At 39.6% G+C, this 12,014-nt stretch overlaps 1 protein-coding gene across 2 annotated transcripts in view; it reads left to right on the top strand.

The window, feature by feature from the left end:
* Positions 1-12,014, top strand: part of Borcs5 (BLOC-1 related complex subunit 5) — a 71,648-nt gene that overhangs the window by 6,958 nt on the left and 52,676 nt on the right. For both annotated transcript variants that reach the window (XM_055610880.1, XM_055610870.1), the window contains one exon: positions 1,026-1,169. In XM_055610880.1, coding sequence (XP_055466855.1) covers positions 1,026-1,169 — 144 coding nt within the window. The remainder of the gene's footprint in view (positions 1-1,025; positions 1,170-12,014) is intronic.

Below are 12,014 nucleotides of genomic sequence, written 5' to 3'. Positions count from 1 at the left end.
AAAGAAAGAAAGAAAGAAAGAAAGAAAGAAAGAAAGAAAGAAAGAAAGAAAGAAAATAGAAGTTTCCTATAATCTTTTTTGCCAGCCCCCACTACATTATGAAGCCCCCCACTACATAAAATAACTCCATTTTATTATGTAAAAATATGTATTTTTTTCCTTTGAAACAGTGCTTCATGCAGTCTATGCTTGAAGATCTATGCTTCCAAGGTTGTCCTTAAAGTTTTTAGTGAAAAATTATTTATTATGTGTATAGGTGTTTTGCCCTCATTCCATGTCTGTGCTTCACATGTATGTAGTGCCTTGGAAGGCCTTAGAGGGCATTGGATGGACTAGAACTGGAGTTACAAATGGTTTTGAACTAACATGTGGTTGCTGGGAATTGAACCATGGTCTCTGGAAGAGCACCCAGTGCCCTTAACTGGTGAATTGTATCTCCAGCCCCTGTTCTTGGATTTTTATTTTCCTGTCTCAACCTCCTGAGTACTGGGATCACAGATGTGGGCCACCATGGCCAGTTTATGTCCAGCTTAGTTGTGTCCCCCACATTGGCTTTTGTTTGGTTTTATTTATTTTTTGGTTTGTTTGTTTTTGTTTAATTTTAAATTTTTTTTTTTTTTTTTGAGACATCTCACTATGTAGCTCTGGCTGTCCTTGAATTCATGATGTAGACCAGGCTGGCCTTGAACTCACAGAGATCTGCCTGTGTCTGCTTATGGAGTGCTGGGATCAAAGACATGCACCACTACAACAGCATTTTCTTTTAGTTAAAAACAAAACAAACAAAAAACAACAGAAAAAAAAAAAACATTGATTCACTCAGCATTTCAAAGATAAAAAGTAGCCAGTACCACTCTCCAGGGGAAGTAGTTTGTTGTTTCTAATGAGGATGGCTTTGAAGAGAAGCACTTGTTGAGATCGATCAGAAAATCCCTCACTGTGAACTACTCTTTCTAGTGACTGTGTTGGTAAGCAGTGGTGGCTCTCCAGTTCGAAATTACTGATTTGTAAAACTTTATTTGCAGTGACTCCATCTCCAGCTAAACATCGGGCCAAGATGGATGATATCGTGGTAGTAGCTCAAGGCTCCCAGGCCTCAAGGAATGTTAGCAATGATCCTGATGTCATCAAGCTTCAAGAGATTCCAACTTTCCAGCCCCTTTTAAAAGGTAATAGTAGTAGTATCTATTTGTAGTAGTATCTAGACTTGTCAGGGAGGTTTATATATGGCCCGCTACTGTCTTTTATAGCTCTTTCCTTAATTGGCATCTTCTCTGAATAGTCTTCCTTGACTTCTGAAATTGGAGTCTCTTTCTATGCCTCCTCCTTTTTTTCTGTAGCATTTAGTCACCACTGACCTATTGTAAATTAGGAAACATTTTTACATTTATCTCTTTAGTGCGTGTGTGCGTGCGTGTGTGTGTGTGTGTGTGTGTGTGTGTGTGTTTATGTGTGCATGTCACAGCTTGCATATGGAGGTCAAAGAGCAACTTTTGAGAGTGGGTTCTTTCCTGCCATCTTGTGGGTGCTGGGGATCCACTCATATTATCAGGCTTGGCAGTGAATGCCTTTTCCCATTTCAGCCATCTTGTCAACCCAGTTGGCTTACTATTTATTTTTCTGTTTCTTTTGACTATTGAAGCCCAACATTTGAGATAGAACCTAATATAAAATAAGATCTAGTAAATCAGCAAATGAATTGATGTGGTTGGAGGTGGCCCTTCCCTGCTATATTTCCATGAAAAGATTTTCATTACTTTTTGTAATTTGAACTACAGCATGGGTTGACTAGTTCAGACTCATTGAAAAGTCCTATCACCACTAATGCACTGGTAATTAATTCTGGCAACTCTTTTGCATGAGAAAAAATATGCTTATGAGAGGAGAGATTACCCATCGGATTAGCATATTTCAAGGTACTTTATGTGAAGACCATAACTTTCTTGTTTTCATATCTCCATCAAGTGGAATTTATTTTCTTTACCTTTTGTGTGGATGTGTGTGCATGAGTGTTGTATGGGTGCATGTTTGGAGGCCATAGGTCAACTTTCAGTGTTGTCCTCAGAAGCCATCCACCTTGTTTTTGAAACATGGTCTCTCATTGGGACATAGGACTTGCCAGTTAGGCTATGCCGGGTGGCCTCATGTATCTGCCAGTCTCCACATACCCAATGCTGGAATTATAAGTGTGTGCTACCACTTCCATTTTTTTTTATATGGTTTTGGGACTGGAACTCAGGTTCTCATGCCTGTATGACAAGCACTTTAGTAACTGAGCTGTCTCTCTAATCCTGGAGATGGTTTTCTATGAACTGAGTGGGGCTTCTGCTATAGAAGTTCTTCAGAGTCCCTGCCTCCACCCCCTCAAAAACATCCAAAACAAAACCTAGTAATAATAAGCATAAATAAGGTTGTGGTTTAACTTGACCTACATCTGTCTTCATTTTTCTTTTTTCTTTTTGATAACAATACCACAGAATGAGAAATTTATAAATAAAAAAAAATGGCACTGGCAAACTCTTGGTATTTGGTGATAGCCTCTCTGCTGCATTATGACATCACAAGGATGACATCACAAGGCAGAGAAAACTGCTAACTTGATCTCTCTTTCTCCTCAAATAAAGACATTCATGCAATCACAAAGCTCCACCTGCATGACCTGATGACCTTCCAAAGGCCCCACCTCCAGATACCATTAGCCTATGATTTCATATGAACCATAGAAATGACAGACACCCAGAGAAGAGCAGCTGGCATAATAGACTGTAATAAAACATCTTCTAGTTATACTAAAATGTACCCTGGCCCCCTATATATACATAGACCATTCTTTTAATTCTTACATCATTCAATTTGTTTAAGTGATTTCTGCAAGATCAGATATCTGGCAGATAGAGATTGCACTTGAAACTTCTTCACCTATGTCAAGTCCTACCCTAGTTACATCACTCTGTGCTGTGCCTAAGAAAAACAAATAGTGTATCCAGGTGATCTATGCGTCTTCGTGTTCTTCCCAGCAATTCATCTACTTTACAGATGAGACCATTCACACTTCCACTCTCCTTTGTACTGGCCGTCAGATTAGGCTCTGATAAGCCCTCTGCTCTATAAAAGTACTTATTATATTGCTACCTCCTCATCTTCTCATTCGTTCCCTTTATTTTGTGGAATAATGTGATTCTCCAAAGAAGCCAACACTAATGAAATTTCTCCCTTCACATATGCTTGCCTAGTATTCAGAAACATAACAGCTGGATATTGATCTTCTACACTCCACCCTTCCTGGATCTGCATGGAGTACTGCCCACAGTCATTTTTCATGAGCCTTCTTCCTGTTTATCTCCATCCTGTTGCTCCCCACAGTCTCCTTAGGAAAATACTAAAGGCAAAACTGAATTTGAGATGTACTTAATGATTTTCTAAGATCAGTTGTTCAGTCATGTGAAATAATTCACATGAGAATAAACTGACTAGTAGGGAAAGTATCTTGGAGAAGACTTGGTATTATGGGAAGCTAACATGAGTTTTAGGTCATCGTAGGTCATCCACCTTTTTTTTAAAAAAAAAATATATATATATGAGGTTTATTAGGTGGATATGGAGAGAGAGAGAGAGAAGGGAGAGCAGGGAGAGCAGGACATGATGGGGGAGAGAAGAGAGAGGGGGAAAAGAGAGAGGGGGCGCCCTGATAGAGAGAGGACCCAGAGAGCAAGAGCGGTCATCCACCTTGAATGTGAGTGACGAGTGTGATACAAGTGAATGCCTTGCAAGGTGAAACACCTGGGCTTGTTTACCTTGTTAACTAGGGTGTAATCAGGGATTCACCACCATCTGAATACATTGAGAACAGATTATAGTGGAGAGGAAAGCTGGCGAGGGCCAGGTGACTGAGTGCTTATCTAGGTTTGGCTAAGGCAGATAGAGAGCTCACTTGATTAGAAAAGGCAATGTATGGGTGGGCTAAGACCACAAGCACAAACAAAAAGCAGTGAATGTTTACAGATGCTTGTGTTTCATTTGTGAACAAGAAACGCCTTGGATGGTGATTGGAAAAGACAGGCTGACAGAAATTAAGTAAACTAATAAATACAGCTGATAATAGTAGTGTCCAACTCCCCTCAGTACTCTCTCATGATAACTCTTTTATTTATAGATTAAAACATTGGAATCTACCTTAAATTCCTAGCCTAAAGTCACTGGCTGTAGCAATAGCCTATGGCATTGAGGCATGCTGGCCATAGAGCAATTCTTGTTCCCACCATAGCAGAGCCTGTTCTATAAGTCACTGGTATCGTGGGAAGAGGGTGTGTAAGTGAGAGATTGTTTGGATTTTAGATGCCCAATTTGTAGTAGAGTCTCCTCCTTTGACATTGTTCTGCCTGGTGATTTAAAGCTCTAGCCCCAGCCTGATGGGCCTTTGCAGGAGCTGCAGGAGACACGTCACTGTTGCCTTTATACTGCCAAATCTTTTTTTTTCTCCCTTGCTTTCAGGGTGAGGCAATTTCTTAAAGTAGTTTTTTTTTTTTTTTTTTTTAAAGGCCACCCAGTGAAGGCTAAACCCCCAGGTTTTATTTCAGTAAGCCTTTATTCAAGTTAATGACAGTTTATTCTTTCAAAACAATATATTCAACTAATACAGAGTTCACTATTGTTCCGTAATGTCATATGATGTAGTCTAATGCTGGTGGGTGATCTGCAGAGGCAGAGACTGGGTGAGTTTGGTGCTATTTGTATGACTAGGTAATGTTTGCATTTGAGTAAGAAAGCAAATTCTTTGGTTTTAACTCTTTGCACAAACATTCCAGGGTGTAATTCATGCTTCATAATACAAATAGCTTTTCCTCTCATTTTTCAAGTCAAAGAATTTCTATTTTTCATAGCAATCTCTGAGTTGGCAATTTATTTTCATATGTAAAACAATTCATAGGAAATGGAAGAAAACTAGAAAGAAGCAGTGTGGCAATGACAAAACACAGAAGGAAATTGTTGACTTCATGTATGTTAATAGGATTCCAATGAGTTAAATAAGCCATACATATTTCTTAAATTTCAGCCACTCACTTTTTAAAATGCAGCCTACTCTATTTCATTCTATAGGAATGAAGCATTCTCAAGAGAAACGCAATATTGTTTTTATGTCAAAGTTAGAAAAATATCCTATTCACTTTTGGTGGATGAATAGAAGCATATACACACACAACATTGTTTGTAACTGACCTGCCATTTTTGTTCATGACCTTGGATATAACATAAGGGTTTGTCTTCCTGCCTAAGAAAGGACTGTCCTTGTTACCAGCCAGGAAGATCAGGCTTATACAACATGGATGCTGACGTGACATTAAGCAGCTTTGTTGAGTATTCAGAGAGTGGGTGCTAAGAACAGAAGGCATGTGAAATGGATTTAGGAGCTTGAAGCTGGGTGAGGTGGTACATGCCTGTAATCCTCACACCAAGAGGCAGAGGCCAAAAGATAGTTTGTGCCAAGCCTGGGCATAAAAATACAAAGAAAAGGAAAGCTAAAACAAAGAATGTTAGCCGGCTTTTTGGTCTTTTCTTGGGGGCTCTAAATTCCATAGAACAGCAGTGAAGGGCCGCTTGGAACACTGAGAACTATGCTTAACTGGGGGAAGAATGAAGCAACAGGAAAGGATGAGCCCAAGAGGAAGCGAGATTTCATGTGACCAATTCTCTACCATGCACTGTTCCTCTTCCCAGTTGCTGTCTGTTGTTCAGACAAATCAAAGATAGAAAGTCTTCCACATTCATCAGACAACTGTATCTACCAGCTGCCAGGCATCACTGAATTGGAAAGTGATGTACCAAAGGAAAGGCTGAGAGAATGGGGGTGTTAATCAAGACTGTCCACAGTCTTCTCTGGACAGCACAGGTTGATCCTAAATACAGTTTCTCCCAAATACCATATTGGAAAAGTTGGTAGCTGATTCCTGACTACCTTGTAGACTTATTTATGTGTCTAGTAGGGTTAAGCTTTCAACACAAATTATTAACCAGCAAAAACCCAGCCTAACGGAATGAGAGGAAATACCAGGTGAAGAGTTACTTAAATCCACTGGGAAGGTGAAGCCGTCTCAGAGCAGCTTCAGTTCTCTGCTCCTACTGGCAAGCCTGTGAGCCTGCATCCATCCTGTTATCTCAGAGAAAATGATGTCTTTTATTGTAACACCTCACACACATTTACTTTGCTTCTGTACTTCTTTCCCTCTAGTATCTGGCTCAGTATGCCTCTTTTCTCTTGTTCAGATGATACAGAAAGGATTTTTTATTCTTTGTTTAGATCCTATTATCCCTACTTGTTTTAAATCTGTGATGCCAAACCTACTCACTAAATGGACACTACATGCTCTCTCTCTCGCTGATTTTTTTTTTTTTTTTTTAGATAGGATTTCTCTGAGTAGCTTTGGCTGTCCTGGATTCTCTTTGTAGAGCAGGCTGGCCTCAAACTCACAGAGATCCACCTGCCTCTGCCTCCGTGAGTGCTGACATTAAAGGCATGTGCTACCATGCCCGGCTGATGCTGTCCTTTTTATTCTTTCTGCCTTTGCCATGCTTGAAGTTCTTATTTCTGTTAGTGTGTGCATGTGCATGGGGTGCACACACGCTACAACATTGCCTGGAAGCCAAGAGGACAACCTGCAGGGGTCAGGCTTCTCCTCACCAGGGAGTCTGAGGGCTGAACTTCGGCTGTGAAGCTTGGCAGCAAGCACCTCTGCAGACTGAGCCATTCCCACAACCCTCTCCTTAGTTCATTGATGTGCTTCTGTAGAGAATTACTCGTGTTCTCTTTTCATGCTTGATACTTTTTCCTCAGGCCACAGCTGCCTCTTCTTTTTCATATTTAATGCACGTTTTCATCCCACTGCCTAAATTCCCCTTTGGTGTCATCACTCTGCTCCATTCCCATGGTGCAGGGTTTGCGGGCTGCCCGTTAGTCTCTGTTCTCCGCATGTGCAGTTGCCTAGTGCTCCTTGGAGAAACACCATTTTAAGACCTTAAGTATTCTGAAATGTAGACATCAAGATAATTCTAAGTTTGTACTGTCAGCCTCAACTTTTTGTCCTGTTTCCCTAGCTATGAACTAGTAATTTAGCCATGTAGTGGGTTTGTTTGTTTGTTTGTTTTTGAGACAGACTACTCTGTGTAGCCTTGGCCGTTCTGGCACTCATTCTGTAGGCCAAGTTGGCCTCAAACTCAGAAATCTACCTGTCTCTGCCTCCCAAGTTCTGGGATTAAAGGTTTCCATGTATCATCACCACCACCTGGCCTCCTTTTTTTAAATTAAAATTTTTATTTTACTTTATTTGTATGGATGTTTTGCTTGTGATTTATTTATCTATCTATCTATCTATCTATCTATCTATCTATCTATCTATCTATTTATTTATTTATTTATTTATTGTCAGCCTGACACCAGTTCAGGTCTGGGAAGAAGGAACCTAATGCCTTCATCAGATTGGCTTTTAGGCAGGTCTCTGGGCATTTTCTTGATTATTGGTTTGGAGGGTGCTGCCATATGTGAGCAGGTAGTCCTGAGCCATTGTGTAAGTAATCAAACAGGGAGTGCTGGGTGTTCTTCAGAGATATGAGTTCATGGGTTTATTTCCCAGCACCAATACAGCTCACAAACACCTATGTCTCTAGTCACAGGTGATTTGGTGTCATCACTCTGCTCCATTCCCATGGTGCAGGGTTTGCGGGCTGCCCGTTAGTCTCTGTTCTCCGCATGTGCAGTTGCCTAGTGCTCCTTGGAGAAACACCATTCTAAGACCTTAAGTATTCTGAAATGTAGACATCAAGATAATTCTAAGCAAGCACTTTATCACTTAGCTACTCTCCCAACCAGCCTAAGGTAATTTTTTTCCTGAAATTTGTGTGTGTTTGTGCATTTATGTGTATGTGTATGTAGAGATTAGAGGACAACCTTACTTTCATTCCTTTGGCAGTGCTCACTTTTTAAAAAATGGTATTTTGTGTTTGTGTGTTGTATTTCCACATATATGCATGCTCATCCAGGCCACAAGTAGACATTGACACCCAGGAGTTGGAGATACAGGCATTTGTGAGCTGCCCAACGTAGGTGCTAGAAACTGAACTCTAGAAGAGCAGCACTCTTACTTGCTGAACCATCCCTCTAGCTTGTCCCCCTTCTTTTGAGACAAAGTCTCTTATTAGCCTGGAATTTACAAAATCTCAGCTGGCTGACCAGTGAGCTCCAGGAATCTGCCTGTCTCCACTTTGTTAGTGTTTACTGTCACTTCTGGTCTTACTTTTTGTTTGTTTTTGTTTTTAATATGTGTTCTGGAGGTGCAATTCAGGTCTCGTGCCTATGAAGCAAGCCCTTTACTGACTGGCCTGTCTCCCCAGTCCCTTGAGACTTCTTTTTAATCACCTGATTTTTTAAAAAATCAATTATTATTATTATTATTATTATTACAAATAATGTGCACTTGAATGTCTTCTTGAAGAGAATGGCTTCTATAATGTTAGGTGTCACATTCTCTAAATGTCAATTAGGTCAAAGTATAGCTACCAGAGCTCACATTGCATTTATCTTTTTTGATTTACTTAATGTCATCGTTTGCTAAAAGAGAAGTGCAAAATGCCCAGCTATGGTTGCCAATTTGCCTTTTTTATGTTTTATTTTTGCCAGCTTTTGCTTTATGTAGTTTGGGAGTCCATTAAGCTCAGTAATGATTGCATATTGGTCTTTTTCATCATTGTGAAATCTCTACCTGTGATTTTTGCCCCACTATGTAGTCTGTTTTGCCTGGCTTTCTTATACTTAATATTTGTATGGTCTCTTTTATATCCTCTCATTTTAAATATATTTATGCCTTTATGTTAAAAGTGTGTGTCTTATAGACAACCAACTCAGTAGTAGGTTGCTGCTTTTGTGTTAGGTCTGACGGTCCGCATTTTAATCAGGTAAAACTTGATCTGACTGTATTTAAATCTACCAGTTAGTTTATTTTTCATTTGTGCCCTCCGCTTTGGTTCCTTCATATGTTTTCTCTGCCCTTTTTAGATCAATTGACTATTTTAGCATTCTATTTTATTTTTTCCTGTTTTTTGTTTGTTTTTTTTAACAACATCTTGTTCTGTAGTCCAAGTTGGCCTTACTTGAGACAGATTTTTGCCTAACATAGACCACCATGCCCAGCTGATTGCATTTTCTTTTAGTCTAGCATTCTTTTAGTCTAAGCATATCTTGCAGCTGAAAACTGTCGTTTTTACTCAGGCATTTTATAAAATCCTTTAAAAATGAGCTCAAAAAGGGCTCACCATTTATGAACAGATCCAGCAAGATTGTGAGTCTCAACTTCCAACACATTCTCTTTTACCACTTAGAAAATCTATTGATGCATTTATTATTATTATTATTAATTTTTTGTTCTTTTTTTGAGATAGAGTCTCATGTAGCCCAGGCTGGCCTCTAACTTGCTATATAACCAAAGGTGGCCTTGAATTTCTACCTCTACCTTCCAAGTGCTCGGATTATGGGCATGTGCTGCTACGTCCGGCTTGGAATTTTTTGCAATTAGTTACCCTGTCAGGGTTGCACAGTGCCTTTCGTATGTTATCATCCCTTCTACAGTGACCAGCTTGCATTCTAATACAAGGAAGAGCTTTCTTCTTGTATTTGTTTTTCATTCATTTATTTAAGTAAGCATGGAATAGTAGACTCCTGTTTTTAGTTTGCTTTTCTTGTTTTTATTTTTTTGCAAGTAAAGTCATTATTTTTATTCTTCAGATGTTCCAAGTGTATTCAGCTGCACACTTTTAGTCTATTTTCTCATGTCCCTTTGATGAATTCCTGCTTTTCCTTGAACACATCCTTGGTTTCTGGAACAATGTCATGCTGTCCCTGCCTGACCCTAGCATTTTAAAAGTACCTCCTGGGTCTTCTAATGTAAAATGACACCGAGGAACCATCCCCACACCTCTTCAGTAGATTTAACTAGGAAATGCATGTGTCTGTATCCACCTGCATATACATGCACCAGTCTGTGCTTGTTCTTGTTTTTACCTATATTTTTAAAATAACGCGTTCACACTGATATGTGCCATGTGTTCTCTAATAGCTTTTAAAGTAAATTGTGTGTGTGTGTGTGTGTGTGGTAGGTATATGTCAGCACATATACCTCTGTATGTATGTGGAGGTCAGAGGACAACTTTATGAAGTATATTCTTATCTTCCTCCTTTATGAAGGTTCTGGAGATAAACTCAGGTCATCAAAATTGTATAGCAAGCACCTTTACCTTCTCTTGACCTTCTGAGGCATCTCACTGGCCTGGTTCATACCTGCTTGGTTATTTTAATCAAATATTATTAGTTATTTATTTTACTATTTTTGCCCCCACATTTTTCTTTTTGTGAGACTCAGTAGGTATATCATAAGACCACTTGATATTTTCCTCCCAGTCTATTTTGATTTCCTGTCCTCCCCCTTTTCCTTTCCCCCTTTCTCTCTCTCTCTCTTTTTTTTCTCTCTCTCCCCCTGTCTTTCCTCCCTCCCTCCCAACCATCTCTCTCTTTGGTTTTTCAAATCAGGATTTTCCTGTGTATCCCTGACTGTCCTGGAACTTGCTTTGTAGACCAGGCTGGCCTCAAACTCAGAGATCTGCCTGCCAAGTGCTGAAATTAACAGTGTGTACCACTATCACCCAGCTCATTCTCTCTTCCTTTCCCTTCTTTCTTCTTCCCTCCCTTCCTCCTTCCCCTTTTTCCTGCCTCTGTCTCTCCCTCCCTTCCCCCTCTTTCTTCCTTTCTTCATCCCTCCCTTCCTTCTTTCCTTCCTTTTTCTTATAGTTTTCAGAGTTTTGCTATATAGCCATCCCAGGCTGGCCTACAACTCATTCAAAGCAAACTGGCTTTGAATTATATATTCTGCCTCAGGTTCTGGGTTTACAGTCACACTCCTAAAATCCAGCATTTTTATTTGTTTTCTTTTCTGCAGTGCTGGGATCAAATCTTAGGTTTTTATCAAATAAGCACACTGCCACTGGCCTTTATTTCCAGCCCTGGTATAGCTTTCAGTTTTTCATTTATTCTTTTTCCTTTTTATCCTTATTTTGGATTATTTTCATTGCTATACTTCTAAATTCAGTAGTCTATTTTCTCTTTTGTCTATACTATTCTAAATCAGTCCCAAATATTTTAAGTCAGATAGATAACTTTCCTTTATTCTGTCTTTCTCTGATTTGAAAATCTGAGTGCATTTATATTGACTTTTTCTCATTCATTTTTTTCTGGATTATGTTTTTTATTGATCAAACATTCTCTTTGTTACAAGTCCTCTTCCTTAGCTTCTTTGCATGACTAGAAGTTTTTTATAGGCTAAACATTACAAATTTTATGGTTTTAGTTGCTATTTCTTTTTGAAGGATAGTGGACTTTGCTCTGTTGTAGAGGTTGCAGGTTATTTATTTTTGAACTTTCTTTTTTTCTCTCTCTACACAACCCTGGCTGTCCTGGAATTTATTGTGTAGACCAGGCTGGCCTCGAACTCACAGAGATCCTCTACCTCTGCCTCCAAGTGCTGGAATTAAAGGTGTCATCACCATGCCCAGCTTTGTTGCAGGTTCCTTATAATCAGTGTGATCCTTTCTAGTTTTTTTTTTTTTTTTTTCCTATTTCTCAGTTGTGTTCTCCAGAGCAGTCTTTTTCATTGCTGTTTTTGTTTTTAAGATTGGGTCTCATGTAGCTCAGGCTGGCCTCCAACATGCTATGTTGACAAGGATGACCTTAAACTCCTGATCCTCCTGTTTCCACCTCAGGTGCTGGGATTACAGGTATGGGCCACACAACCAGTGCAGAGCAGTCCTCAGTGTATCATGTCCTCACTACCATGGATTCATGGTACCATGTTAGGATTCAAGCACTACCTGTGAGAACTCCATCGGTAGCCCCAGCTTCTGCAAACTGTGGCTGGTGGGAATATGAACTATTCCTGGTCTTGTATGAGATTAAGAAACTGGTTTACCACTTTCCTGTG

The sequence above is a fragment of the Psammomys obesus genome, unplaced genomic scaffold, assembly GCF_907164565.1.
Source record: "Psammomys obesus unplaced genomic scaffold, mPsaObe1.curated_primary_1811, whole genome shotgun sequence".
In the NCBI taxonomy this organism is placed as follows: Eukaryota; Metazoa; Chordata; class Mammalia; order Rodentia; family Muridae; genus Psammomys; species Psammomys obesus.
This window is presented reverse-complemented; position numbering and strand designations above follow the sequence as displayed.